Source organism: Varroa jacobsoni, unplaced genomic scaffold, assembly GCF_002532875.2.
Source record: "Varroa jacobsoni isolate VJ856 unplaced genomic scaffold, vjacob_1.0 scaffold_480, whole genome shotgun sequence".
NCBI classification, from domain to species: domain Eukaryota; kingdom Metazoa; phylum Arthropoda; class Arachnida; order Mesostigmata; family Varroidae; genus Varroa; species Varroa jacobsoni.
Window position 1 is genome coordinate 1 of NW_019213382.1, and position 15529 is coordinate 15529.

At 41.5% G+C, this 15529-nt stretch overlaps 1 protein-coding gene across 1 annotated transcript in view; it reads right to left on the bottom strand.

Annotated features, from left to right (window-relative positions):
- Positions 1 to 647: 647 nt before the first annotated feature.
- Positions 648 to 15529, bottom strand: part of LOC111260807 (metabotropic glutamate receptor 5) — a gene marked incomplete at its 5' end in the record, with an annotated part of 161967 nt that continues 147085 nt past the window's right edge. The window contains 5 exon segments of the mRNA XM_022833827.1: positions 648 to 1950; positions 2390 to 2570; positions 2841 to 3116; positions 7880 to 8014; positions 9466 to 9770. Of these exon segments, the coding sequence (XP_022689562.1) occupies positions 1802 to 1950; positions 2390 to 2570; positions 2841 to 3116; positions 7880 to 8014; positions 9466 to 9770 (1046 nt within the window). The 3' untranslated portion in view covers positions 648 to 1801.

A 15529-nucleotide genomic window follows, 5' to 3' on the forward strand; every position in this document is an offset into this window, starting at 1 on the left:
AGCAAAGAATTTGCAACAAAAAGTGGTGCTTAACAAAAGTAACGGGCATTATTCCATTCAAACATCATCATCATCATCTGTGTCCCTTTCAGAAGCTCCCATCTGATATCCCCTTCCGGTTTATAGCTTCTCATCATATTGTTTACTAGCTTAAGTCAGCACAGGTCGTGCTCTTAGGACGAAGAGGAAGTTCATCTAGGGACAGCGTCGCTGTTTATAGATAGCTAAACGCTTGTAAATATACGTGAATTGAAACGTTTAATCGTAATCCCACTTACTTCTGTACCTCATGCCTCAAAGCACCATAACAACTACCTCATTTTATATTTCATTGACAGATGCGATCAGTTTTATAGAGGTGTTTACCGCTGTTGCAATTATCGTCGTTGTTGCTGAGGGTATTTTTCTTGACACTTTTTAATGCTGTTGTTACTATTGCTGAAGAAGGGATAAATTGAAGTTTAAAACAACTTTTTTAATACCTCAGATGTTGTACATAGCTTCAATCATCCTATGTATCTCCGCTGAGAGTGAACGATTCAATTGTCCTCATAATAATAATTATACTATAGTGAAGATCAAATCTTACTCCTAAACATTATCTACGATCATTCACTGTGCTAAGTAGAGAGCAAATACAGGTCTCAGTGGCTTCAGACAGGTACGAATTAGTTACGTTATTATTAGAATAATCATCGTAGTTATAATAGTCGTATCATAATTGTTTTTATATCATCATTAATTAGAAGTGGTAACTTTCAATACATTTCTATGTGACAATATTATTTCCACCTATTCTATTAGGTCAACTATCTTATATATTTTATAGTTGCAATCATATATATGGATATTTCCGACCCACTGAGTATTAACCGTGACCCTATAATGATCATTGCGTTACTGAATATATTACTAATTATCATTATCGTTTCTGTCAATTAATTAAATGTGATCTTCCGGCCACGCACAACTCGCTCTCAGGGGCCCATGTTGCGTCCGGGGGTTGCGTTGTTTTCACTGTCGTTGCTGATATTACACGTTACAATTGAACGCAGCCATATGACAACATATCTTGCCGAGGTCTTATGCGCCATAGCAATAGATTCATGTTTCACCGCATGAGAAAAATCCAGACATCTACATGGTAATGTATGTGATTCGCTACAATCTAACGATCGGGATTGTTCCCTTTGTAATAGCACTGCGATCTTCCTCATATTGATCAATAAGCACAGTGCACTACAAGCCATTTGGTGCAGTCAGTTCCGGGCGAGTTTGTTTGAATTGGGTTTCATTTGGCGTGTGAAAACCACCATATATCCAGTGTTTGTTTGCTCGTCACCTTGTCTTCGTCGCTATGATAGTGCCCGGATCACTACCACGTAATGTATGGTGTACAGACGTGCTTATATCTACTATGAACATCTGTATATATATATATACTAAAGACTGATCGTGTAAGATTAGCCTGTACGTGCCACGCATCCCGCACAGATGACAGCAGGTTCGTGTTTCGTGGTCGCCAGGGGGAGAGGAGTGCCGGAAAGGGGCAAACAAGGGGTGAATTCGGAATCGTAAAATGTTCAAATCAAGTGTAGGGCGCATTTGCTTGTCTATGTGTATATATGCTTGTGTGTAAGAGCAATTGTGCTCTTTGAATGTGTAAGTTCGCACGATTACGTCTTATATAAAGATTGGAGAGACAGAGGGGACATAGATTCTTCTTTCTTCGCTTTGCTTGTGAAGATATTCTTGCTCTTTCCGCTCATTATTTTCCTGGTTGCTGCTTTCTGCCATTTGTTCAATTCTTCATTTGTCCACTGTCTGCTAGCTTTCTATCGCGATGCTCTTTACAGTGGGTCTCTTGGCGAACATGGGTGTGTCTACAGCCGTGGCGACAGCCCTTCGTAGAGGCACTGCGTCCTATGGTGTTTTTCCACATGTAGTCCCCTGCAAAACAAGGATGTAGCTTTTGTCCTATCGAGATCTAAACAAGGATATATGTTAAGCTCGAAGTTTCCCAACTGTGTGAGCTTCACTAGCAGGTTACTAAACCAGTTCCCCGTTTGGTCGGTTTAGTGGTTTTCCTCTAAGCTAACTAGAACTAAAAGCTCCTATATATTTCGAACCTATCAACGCATGAATAATTGTTCAGGTCTAAGTTTCGTTTTCTTTCAGAATGATCTCAACGCAAACGAGAGTGTAAATCTCAAATAGCCATATGCCCCGATCTCCCTGTAGAAGCACCCAAAAACAGGTAAACATAGCAACACATGCGCAGACAGAAAAAGAACCACAGTCTAGCGCTGTCCTTTGTCTCTAACATGGTGGTAGCAATGAGCCTATCTATCTTTTGTAAACTTAGGCCCTACGTGAAATCCGTAGTTACCGTGTGAATGCGCACGATGCTGGCTCTCATGATAATTTCGAAGCAACATCTGCGCAGATACCTCTGCCCACTCCGTCACCAACAGGGGGTCTCCGTGCAGAGGACACGCCGGATGGATGTGCTCCGGTAACGGCTGGGGAGGTTTGGAGCCAGAACGGCGCAGTGCCGGTGTGGAAATCACCTATTCAATGGTCGAGTGAGCCGTAAGTACTTCGATGGTAAACGTTGTTACTTTATCTCCACAGTGAACACAATGGAAATGTTCCGTTGTTTGTTTTTGTGCAATACTAGCCTGTAGCATCGATTTTAGCATAGCGTATCTTTCTTTACAAACAACTATCATCGTTCGCTATATCGTTTTCGGCATGCCAGAAGACGCCATTAAAACATTCAGCATTATTTACATAACATAGACTTGTTCTCTCGTTTTGATCGCTGAACGAAAACATACCTGTGCAGTCTTACACGAGGGGCTCCCTAAATTAATGATAATATTCTTGTAGATTGCTGAGGATGACTCGTCCCCATTGGAACTAACGCTTTCTTCAACGATCGACGATTCCATGAGTCCTTCTTCAGTGCGGCCTCGCGTGCCACCCACGGCGCCAGCATAGCCTAGCTGTAAAGGCAGCACTGCTGTTCTGTTTTCCTTGGAGAGGACACCCAGATCGCGGCGATCCTTCTGGGTGGAACATGACGGCATGAACGTCGTCTGGCCCGGACCCGTCTGCAAACACGTCCGAAACGGAGGCGAGAACGCAAACCACGTTAGCGATAATCGAATTACAATTTTCCTCTAACCAAATCGGTGTTGCTGTTGCCTTGCTACAGAGCGTCATATTATACCCAAGAAGCCGTTACTCAAGCTATATTATGATCACCATTACAAGTTGTAGCCATTCATCCTCATCATCTCTATCAGTAAGATACAGTGATAAGATCTGTATTAAGAGTTTTTTTGATACTATCACCATGCGGTCGTGCTGCAGCCCTGTCTGGAAGCGTGCTGCTTAAGGCCTGCTACTCGAGATGTTTTTATCACTAGGCAAAATTATTGCTGATTGGAAAAATCGAATAATGCATACATAATAAAATAAAATAAAATAAGGTTCTTTTATTGGAAAAAGGAAGTGCTAGTTCATTGTTATAACCGCCACCACCATCGCTGCCGTTGAGATCGTTGTTACCCAACTCTCGAAATCCATTGTCACTTCATGGTTTTAATATTATAAGGCATTTTTCCTCGTTTTGACCTTACCATTCGTATGTCCACTACAGCCAATTAGAAACAATTAATATGCTAACAAACTACTCGATAACTATACTTTATTATGCATTATAGTAAGGGAAGAGATAAGGGAATACGTTAGAGAGGCAGTGGGATAATTAGTCAATGTTATTAGTGATAGAAATCAAACATCACTCCATCAGTCAGTCAAGCGTGGTTGTGGCTGGTGGATGCGATTGATTGCCTCGATGTTTAAGGAAAGTGTATCGAAAAGACATGTATACTATTATGCCATGTGGTGTGGTAGCAAAACAGCGTAGTGAGTTTCCGAAATACAGTGTAACAGGCGTTCACGTATCTCACTCTGAAGGAAACCGTGTGACGTTACTTGTTGAAATGGTTTAATGCGATAAACGTCAACTGCGCTTTAAAGGAAGTGCGTAAACAGGTACTATGATTGCATGGCTGAACGTCCCTATAACCGAACCTTGGCCACAAAGTAGGGTAGAAAAGTTGCTCAAAACGCTAGCGAGGAAAAGTTGCGGCAAAAGAAGAGGCTATATTTGTACGGCTCGTGTCATGAGGAAGGGATGCAATCAACAAAGCATCATGTAAAAAAAAACGTTGCGTAAACCCTAAAAGGGCGACGAAAGACCTATTAGTCCGTAGAAGCCATGCCGTCATCAACAATCGCAGCAGGAACAGGGTCACAATAGATCCCTGAATATTGACAAATGATCGTTTCCAAATGTTAGATATGGCGAGATCTGGCGATTGCCATGATTGGTCCTCTTCTATCGCAGCAACACGTAGTACACGTCAACAATGAATGAATGATCTTCCTTATATCACATTAACTGTGATATCACAATAATTGTGAGTAAGCTTGACGTAGACACGTAACATACTTACGCTTCGTAACTTGAAGGACAGGTAAACTGTCACAAAACAGAAGCTACAGAGAAAACCGATAAAAACTTCTGGCAGTTATTAACAGTCAAGCGTGTCTAAAAAGATAGAAAATCGTGCATATTATCCAGCTCCGTCTCGCGCATTTGAGCTCGCAGCTGAGTCGCTGGCTCAGGGACCCCTCGGAAGCTGTTTAGAAAAAACCAATGGCAATTCAGAAGAGCGGATTCAGTCGAGAAAAGAACGAAATGAAAATAATGCCAAATGAATGTTACGTTTGCGTGCCGCGTTTTTCAAAACATCATCGCATGATACGCAACGCTCGCGCCACTGGCGTTCGGCCGTTCTGCTGGGGAATAGCAGAAATAGTTGAAGCAGGTCTATAAAGGGTCTGCTCCTATTCACGATGCGTTTGAGGCGTATAGTATAAGAGCTTCGCGTATTGTTGCACGGAGTATTTGCATCAACGATTATACAAGTTTACACATAGTGGACAAAAGCCAAAAATTAGAATGCGGAAAGAGCCTACATAGAAATCAGAGTCCTGAAGACGAAGAGATTTATCGAGCGAAAAAGCAACAAGAATTAAACAAATATTCTAAAGAGCAGTAAAATATGAAGTAGATATATTGTTTCTTTAAAAATGTTCTTCCTTTAATCTTACTCAAAATTCTGTTCCCGCTTCAAATAGTACAGGTATATTGTGAGGATTCTGATTGTGGTTGAATTGGGTCGTTCTATGGCGCTTTTGTCAACCCACTTTGGCCTCCTCGGTGCAAGATGTTTCTATATTACTATAATAATACAAGCGCTTGGCAAAAACAGCTTCCTGGGCACGAAAAATGAAAATCAACAATAAATATTAATAAGATCGTCGCTGTGTTCCTCTTACAAGACCCAGTCATGGTTTACGATAGTGATACTTAGAAGCGCACTTAATCACATAATGAGACACAATTAACTGAAATGCAGAACGTACAATATCTACGTTGGTAGGTTGAAGCTAGGCGATCCGAGCTGTTGTTGCAGTGACTATTACTGTTACTATGTGCCATTTTGCGGGATGGATTCTATATAGATATAGCATGAGCCGACTAGAAGTGCGAATGGCTGTGCTTTACTAGGGACTGATGGCGTTGAAGAAGCCGAGTGCTTTGACCATTGGTCATGCCGCAAGTACCCGTCCGCCAGGCCGTGTGGAACGTTGTTTACAAGCCCGCGGGAGACGTCGCACTATGCTACTTCAGGTGCCACAAACGGCTGCTCGGGTGCCTCTGGCGCATATGGCGATCAAATCGCTGCTTAGGTATGAGTGAATGAGGTTATATATGTTCGGCCCTGTATGGACATAAACATTCGGCATTACTCGATTCTACAATGATGCATGGTGATGCACAGAGATTGCTGACATCCGACATAGAGATAGATGGATATGTGGAGAGAAAAGCAAAGAAGTTCGTAATTTTCTGGCTATTTGGAGGCGTGAGGTAGGAGGGTTAGAAAAGGAAAGCTGCCGCACAACTCCCTATAGACCGGGCACCATTACCAGAATATACCTTGAGGCGTTGTATCTATGTGGCAGCTTCAGTGATGTTGACAGTTGTGGAGCAGCGGAGTTTAAGCGGGAGGCAGCAGTTGGTCTTACGCCAACACAGACAGTCCTTGAAACAGGAAGAAAGAGGGAGCACCAGAAATTGTCTCACGTGACGATAGTTTTCTATTTGCTCCATAATCTTCATGGTCCGGGTGTCACAGTACGACGTTAGGTGTGATGTGGTAATGCTGAACAATGGGGTTTCTTTTCACCAGATTTTCTCGCCGAATCACTGACGGCAAGGCCGTATTTCCCTCTCGTACTCGTACGTCTTCTTAATATTATGTCATTCCAGAGGGTTTGGTACCAGTGATTAAAGCGACGTCCTCGTCGTCAAGGTACTGTGGGTCCATTCAAGGTTTCGCTTTTTAGAACCTGGCCGTTTTGTAGGCCCACGGAGGCATTACGGTAGCCAGTCCCTTCGGAAACATCGGTTCCTCCGGCTGTGGAGGAAATATTTTAGCTAATGACGAAAACGTGATCGGACTACCTCGAAGGTAATATTCGTGAACTCGCAGATAGCACGAGATTGACATCAGATGTCGGGGGATGTTCAGGGGATGGCATGGCCAGAATGGTAAAAAAAACCCATTCGACAAAGCATATGAGTAAATTAACGACTTAAACGTATGACAGGATCCCAATGAAATGGCACTTGTACTCGTAAAACTCGAAGAAACCGGAACTAGTCTTTTTTTTTTTTGTAATTTTAATCTTGGTTCGTGCCAATCGTCGCACTCAGAAATGTTCATCGATTTTGACTAATGTAAAATTTATACTGTTTTACTGCGTTGACCGGCATGTGAGTTCATATCTACACTTAGTTTAGTATAATATGATAGCGTAAGATAAAAACGGCGTTGAAAATGAACTTAATTTTTCGCTAACAATCCATATTTTTCCCAAAAGTTCGGTCTCCTTCCATTATAGGGATAGTTAACCTGAGGGAATTATTTCTAAGAGACAATACCTTGCTGCTTCGTAATAAGATAGGTGGGAGTTATTTTAAAGGGATTTTGTGAGGAATCTTCGGTGGTTACTTACGAATACGAAACATTTAAGATACAATTTGTTCGACCTATGGCCACAAAATCCCTTACATAGAATATATTTCCAATCATAACCATTTTCTAAATATTATGCGTTCTCAATGTTCGAGACAACTTTGCTTGTGGACAAACAGTAGAAATTAAAAAGCGATACACTGGCAGCACATTATTGATATTCAAGCGACATATTGACCTTATAAGACATAATAATCGTTTTATCTAACAGGAAGAACATACTATAGTGGAATTTCGAAATAGCGGTTTTTAGCTCGATGTCAAGAGGTCCTGCCATATATTTTGAGTGCTCTAGCAATGACACAGTCCTATCGGAGACTAACAAAGGTTTAACTAACAAAGTATGTGTGCATCTAGATAATAACCAGTGTTTTACTATAAAAAAAGAAGAAGTGAAAAATCCATGAAAATAAATATGCACAATCACGAATATCGAAGACTTTGTTAATCTCCCGTGAGACTGTGTAATTCTGTAAAAATGTTTATACTATTCAAATTATACTCATTAATGTTTTATCTTTTAGGAAACACGAAGTCCTGTTTAATAATCCGCAAATGTTCCATCATGGTAGTGTAATAAGTACGTCACGAAACGCCAAATTTTAACTGCATTCACGATGACACACATCTTCAATAGCCACCAACGTCCTCGACGTTCTAGTTAGATTCTGAGGATCTTCGGTCGGTTTCCCTACCGTAAATACAACCTCCTCGTCGCCTGCGATTGTGGCATCATCATCCTCACACGGGTCCTCGAGGCATGTCAGCTCATCCAATTCAGCGAGATCCATTGAGTATTCGCGCGTTCGACGCTTCCGTACCTCAGTCACCTGCAATATCGTGTGCCACTTTTGTTGACTGTAAAAGACTGATCATGCTCGCACTATTTCAGTCTTGCAATTGGTTCAGGCGCGGATTCAACACATTCTCACCTTTATTTTTCGAGTTAACAAACACAAGTGCCTTTTTTTAAAAAAAGGTTCACAATACAGATAATACTCTTTACGTTGAATGTCTCGCTCATAGGATAGTCCTGTTCATCGAAAAAAAAAAGGTTTGTTTCTATTTAAGTTAAAATAACTTATCTGCCGGATTGTAAAATTGTCACTACGGAACACCGAGCCTGGTTGAAGCTCGCCAACTATAAAAGTTCTTTAAAGCCTTTGAAAGTGCAGCAGAATCTTCTATTATTATTTTTTCCTTCACATTTGGCGGCAGCTACCTATCCCCTATAGCCGCAGACAGGTAAAGTCTATATGAAGTCACTACAGTTACGCTGCCACCTTTCTGATGTGTTTGGTATCAAGGCGATTAGTTCTGTCTAGTTCAAGGAAAAGCCATGTTAGGACAAGGCGAAGACAGGTAAATGGTTCTTGTTTATTCACTGTTCTAATATGTCGTTTTTATAAAACGCGGAGTATCACAGTTATAAACGGAAGTGCACGTAAATCATCCCTTATAATAGAATGCAATAGACTGGCAACGATGTTTGCCGTATTAGCATATTTTCTTTCACATATTGCTGGGGCTGTCTGGGCCTTGTTATTGGGCAGCAGTAAAACGGTGAATTAATTGGAGATGTTAGCGACAGCTCGTTCAGGTCATCTTATTTGTTGAACTCGAATATTAAACGAAAGAGATGCCTCAGTTTAATCGAATCATTTTAGGCCGTGTTTAAACAACCAGGCAATGCTTGGCCGCATTTTAGGTAGCCCGTACAAGTAACAGTATAGGCTTATTTCCGCTAAATTTCCCAGAATTATGCAATATGAAATCACCTAAAAACAAGCCTGTTTTTTAGGAAAACGTGTCTTACTGATGATTACAAAATATCGATGATTAAAAGGGACGTATTTTCTCAGCTAATTACTTTTTAACAGGGAGCTGTTTGGTAACCATAATCTTTTGACGTTTTTATGCACCTAATAGGCTTCTCCTATTTAGGACAGGGAAAACGCCGACAATACTAAAGATAATGGCATTAAAAAAAAATTAGTATGGGAGCATGAAGGGGTCCACAGTATTCGATAGTTACTCGAGAGCAACAATAGCGTACGTGGAAGTTCCAATGTTTGTTCATATCTAACGTTTGCAAGCAATGTTTCGACCGCAATCTAAGACATTAATATATGGATCTGTGTAAATTGTACCTTTCATAATCGAAGCTTTTCATTTCGCAGTTAATTAATCACAGCTCTGTCCACAGATCTATGTGTAGAAGCACTAGCTACCCTGTCGTCTTGTGAAATGTTTGTGAAATAATGGGTGTGCACAATAGTACCTCTTTTTGTCGTGTTTTCGGATCAGTACTCCAGCTGCGTTGTCGTAGAGTCGCTATCGTTTCGTCGTCGTGGTCCGGCGATCCGGCAAAGGTTCCGTCACCGGTGTTAACACCATCATCACCAGCAGAAGCGCCTCCGCTAATTGTTCCCTCGCCACCTGAATGGCGTACTATACGACGCCGTAAACAAGGTAGCCACATTTCGACGAGATCATCAGTCGTTTGACAGCCAATGTCTACGTGCTCCTGATCTCGGTGCTGGGCGGACGACATGCGCTTCCTTGAGCCTCCACCACTGGAAAGAGCTATGGGTAAGATCCCATTATCGACAATCGCCGATTGGTGCCGAGCGTTTGCCGTAATAGCCCGTCGAATAACAAACACAAGAGCAAAGAACAAATCAACATAAAAACTCAAGCCTTTATTTCTTAAAGTACCTATTTTCGTAGGAAAGCTTTTTATTTATGTTAAGATAAAAGATTAAGTATACAGGATACGTTTATTACACTGCCTTCATTATGGTCTCAATGTCTTGTAGAGTCATCATTGCCGGTCCATATCATTCAGATCTCTTGATTTGATTTCTTCTATAAAGTGTAAATGTTAACCTGTTTTCTGCAAGTCTTTGCTTATATGAGTAGGTATGTTCTGTGTTCCGTCAATCACTTTTTTATTCACTTATATGCATTACTAAAAAAAGACCAGCCTTCCAAAGAAAAGTCATAGTGTCAGAAGCAAAAACATGAGAGCTAAGTAGAAGAAACTGAAAAACATGCTCATTTATAATCCCCGATATGAAGCATGCTCTCGAACCTTTTTATTTACATGAGCACACAGACACACGTCCGATATTCAATCAAATCAAGGGTCAGCCGTTAGTTGAATGTTAATATTTTCACAAACTAGATCGCCCCGTTTGTTATGCGGCCAGTCCCATTTTCAGCCTTTGCAGCTCTTCAAATGCTTGCGCACGTACGAAACTGGTAAACCCGAAATCCAAGAGCCGTTTGACGCTTTACTGCTCTCCTTCGTTCCAATTCGCGATCTTTGAAGCGCACTCTTAATACTCTATTTGCATATATCCTAGACTTCACGCACCTCTACGGTGCATTTTTTCCGGTGTTCCCCGATGAGATCCAACATTCTACCAACGCTTTGACAACTGCCCAGGGGGTTGAAGGTACGATAACATTTCGTACTCTCGGTGCCGGCCCGATATAGCGAATATCTGACACAGTTTAAATAGCAAAAGCAGTAGCAGACTTTCGAGATAACACAAGCTAGGGGGATCCGGGGATTGTGTTTTCATTTTCTTATCTCATTTTTAAATTTCTTCGCCCGCCATACGGAGGCGATGCAGCGCCAAAAGCTCGAGCTATCTACGTGCTCCTATTAAGAAAAAATTTATAACATTAGTAACAGTACGATAAGTAAGATTCGGCCGCTGATCCTTACGAAAAGCCACCGCTAGCTAAAGCTTGTTTCTTGTGTTCAAAAATCATCTTTAAAGACAAGGCTCGACTCAATGAGACTACCCGATTATTGGCTCTGATTGTACACTGCCCATCTATCGGGCCACGAAGAGATTGCAGATAGTCCCTAGAAACTTTGAGCGTACCCACAGAGGAGTTAAAAAGTTCCCTACCCAGTCAAAGGAATGCCCCTATACTGGCACATCCAAGCCCCAAAAGTAGACGTAGACGTTGGCAAAAGCCACTAATTCAGTTAGCCAAGTTCCAGGTTAAACAGCGCTCAAGCCGGTGCAGTTGGTTCGTTACTTCACGCGGCTCCAGCAATGGTGCAGGGGTTCGAAGGGGGTACCGCATGTGCCTTTGCTGACGTTGTCGTTGCAGAAGCTGCTGTTCACTCCGAGTACTACACTAGTGGAAACGAAGTTCTAATAAACGTAACCTTGTTTTCTACTCTTACTATAGTTTATTTAGAGCGGAGTTGTTAAAGGAAAAGTTCATCGTTCGATTGCCTGTGTTACCTGCGGTTTATAATGTGAGTAGAAATCAAATGGACAACGCTTTCCTGTGGAGCAGCGCAAGACGTGCTACAGCGTTGAGTTGCAGGATCTACCCATGGCTGGCAAAAGGGCACGTGTAGCTATTTAAAGCCTCATACTTCTAAACAAGTTTAGTTACTATTCTTGATTCAAGTTTGCAAGAAAAGCTCTAGATTAGAAAAACTAGTGGACAGCCAAAACTTACGTTTAATGAATCTGTGACTACCGATTTTGCATTCATGTTATTCTAAAGAGTTTGATGGACACAATTTCATCATAAGAAATCAACCGGTTAAGAGAGAGGACCGAAACGAATACGGACGATGTCACTTTGTACTCACAATCCAGGTTTATCCAGTTTTAACTATATGTGTCGATGTTCCATCGCACACTGAACGTTTGTCCTCAACGGATTTGATACCCTTCCAATAGGCGAAATTAGCCTGCAGCTCTTTTTTTTTTCTTCTTTTCTCCTTTGTTTCTATTCTAGTTCGCATCATTGTCGTGATAATAACTTCGACACAAGAAGCGATACACGCGCCTATTCGGTTATAGTGTCAAAAGCCAGCTGAGAACAGCTAGTCTAACGCTTTTCGGAGAGTTGAAGGTAGCTTCGTTACAGGAGGTTGCAGATTAAGCCCTATTTACAAGCCCGTCCGCATATGCAGCTTCCTATTATATGCACGAAAGTAAGCGTATTTGTGTCTTTTCACTCTGGCACGGAAACAAACTCAAGTTGATAGGGATTGCCCTTGGCTATAATAAGCGAGTTTAGGGGAAATGAAAAAAATGACGATGCAAGAGGCAAGCTTCAGCAGAAAACTGTGGTACTGTCGATAGGAAAGCGGTTATTACATTGTCAGATTTCTATGGATGCATGGGATTATTGGCAGCTGATTGAGAGGCATCGGTTGGGCCATTCGAATATGACGCAGTGTATTGTAGAGGTCGCATAGCCATCAACATAGTTTGTCTGAATGGCAGTTCTACAACAACTGTCGTTTTGTTTATCTCTGTTCTTGGAATAACTGACTACTAAGTGGTAAGACTTTGTTAACATTTGATTGTAACTAGACTATGGCAATATCGTCAGCGGTTAGGCGAAAGTGGTCGTTTGTCGTTCGTCAGTCTGTAAAATACATCAGTAAATCAAGAGCTGTGGTTCATTTTGGATGCCTTTGTTCATGGGACTGCCGTTGTCTACGAGGGATTAAGGCATTCACAAAAAAGGAAAAACGAAGGAGAAGTTCGTAAATAAGGAGAAGTTCCGCTGTTTACAGATAGTCTATGTATGTAGTTGTGTGTGTATACGCATCTTGGAAATACTAATGAGTAATGGTGGTGGTAGCTTTTTTACTGTGAACGACCGTTAACCTAGCAGTTCCCACCAATGCTACGCCATGGCTTATTATGGTCCAAACTTCGATGCCGCGACGAACCAATAGAGTTTGATCGACTGTTGGGAAGCTAACAATAGTAATCGAGAGGCCTGAGCTACGTTCAGACTTGCCCTTCGTTCAAACGAAAAGGAAAGGTGGCAAACTGAGTTTTCATCGGTATGGATAGCATGGTACATGGGTTCAAATCATGTGGAGCAGCCAGTTTCCTGTATTCCGTGCTGCCGCGTCATCTCCTGCCACTAGTGTTACTGTTACCACAACCCAGCTGTGTTCTAGCCTACCGGGCTGTTGGAAGCACCTACGAGAATCAACTCTAACGCTCCATGTCCCAATTGAAGCAACGGGTGGTAAGACAACGACAGCGCCGCGGTGATAAAGATGAGGACGGCGCCACCCTCTCCTTGCTTCCTTTCTTTCTTTCTATATTCAAGTCAAGAGATATCTGATTCATAACTTTTATTTTACAAAGTCGTATAAAGAGCATAAACGATTCCGTCGACCGGAGGTCGCAGGCTTCAAAACCGGTACCAAAAAACTCGGAACAACGAATCAAATTTAGGAACGTATTAGCTGGACACGGAAGCTTCGCCACTTATTAGTGGATAGGCACCGAGCGCAACGGCAAGCAGCAGATTTCATGATAAAGAAGAGTTTCAGGGGATATGTTCTAAGGCAGAAATGCAAGGCAAAGGCAAAGGAGAAACTGGTGCGGAGAAACGACATTTCTAAAAAAGGCGTCGATCGGATAAAATGATGGACATCAAAAGACAACTCTGTTCCGGTAGCTTTACATAAATCGCTAAAGGACCCACAGCGTACGCAATTAATTCTGAAACAGCACACTAAGACCAATACGAAGCAAGATACCCGCAATACAACTTATAATCCTAATCACTGTCGCTCCTTCTTTCTTTACCGAATATCCGTTTACGCTCGGCGTCAAGCGCTAGTTATTCTCTCAGCGGAACGTTGCCCGCCAACCAGTGCGCTGCTGATATTGAAAGAACCAGGGGCGAAAAAGTCCATGGGGTCTACTAACCTCAATTAACTTTTTTGCTGTGCTAACGACTACAATAGCAAAAACGTATTATACAAAAAAATGAAAAGCCTACATTCATGTTTAAAAGTGTGTCACTGTGTCGATGCCGCTGTAGTTATCGAACGGAATCAAGGAACGTGCTATTTGAGTGTCGTAGAGTAACCCAGCATATATTACGAAAATATTAGGAAGCAGCGGTGCAGGAAATTGTGGATATGCAAGAAGGTGTTATCGATTTGGAAAAGTTACTAAAAAAGCAAGTCACTCAACGCCAATGTAACCCTTTCAGTCTAATTGTTCAGTAACAATTTTCTACAGCACAATGTAGTTTTCCTATAAGTAGCTGCGGTTTGTCACACTAATAACGTGCTTTCCTGAACCGCGTGCCAATGTTAGTTAGTTCAGACGAAACACCGTCAATAGGCTTTAGTATGCGTTGATATTTCCTAGACTAATCATGGCACCTAGCATTAGAGATAAAGGCTTAAGTTCGCCTCTGAAATGTACTGCAAAGGCCAAGTTTAGGGAGCTTGACAAAGTTTCTTCAACCAAGTCCTTTGAAAATCTTTAAGAAGATCAGTGATCGGGAATTTACATATATTAGATATCTAACAACAGAGACCTACAGGAAGAATTATCTTACCGAGCGGTACGGTGCCTCGCTGACATACTAGCTTGTACTACGTATGAGCAGATTGTAGGTCAGAGACAAAACTTGGTATAATCTTTAAACTATGAGTCTGCATGAATTCTACCTTTTCGATTTTTGAATAAAATAGATGTCTTAGATTTCTTTTAGAGTAATTATATACTTCCCTATTTTTACTAGCGTAAAGTTACAAAGTTTCTATTCGCTGAACATTGTTTACTCACGCTGATATTATCAACACATTCAGGTGTTACTGTTAATTTTTGTTTAAAATACTTTATCAACGTAAACAAGTACGTAATATAAGGATCTTCTATAATAACAGCTTTTCGGCAAGCTATAGGATCGCTTAATAAATTTGTTCCTTTTCTTCTTTTCGTATGAAACCTTTGTGTTTAGTGCCAGTTATTACGGAGCCTCTGTCCCAAGCTTATACTTCAGTCGGTTTACAAATGAACAAGTTCTTTATTGCTTCCAAGTCCGCCACACCAGAATAGCTGTTCCGTGCTTCTGAGATTTACGTTACTTTGAATGTTGGATATTTTGATGGCTAAACTTACTCTGTGCTATGATTCTATGGGTACTTGACGTGGCCTGGACGCTCTACGCGAAGACCGGTACCAAATAACCTGACATGTCCGACAGTATGGTCAATTTACAAATAATTCAGGTTTACCGAAATTATGAATATCGTGAACCGACATGGCTATTGCAAATGAAGCACTTGTTCCTCCTATCCGAATTTAGGGTACATTTTTTACGCCAGCACTCAAACTAAGTGGAACCCAGCGTCGTTCAGCGTTTTACAGCCCTTATGATATCGTATGTACGTATGACCAACTAGTAGTGTTCGGCTAAGCTTCATGCGTAATTGAATTATATCTCTTTTTTCTTCTTCGAGTAATCGTTCAGGGGCAGATAGGCGCCAAAAACCAAGCCGTCCTAAATAATTGTACCTCTCCGAATAT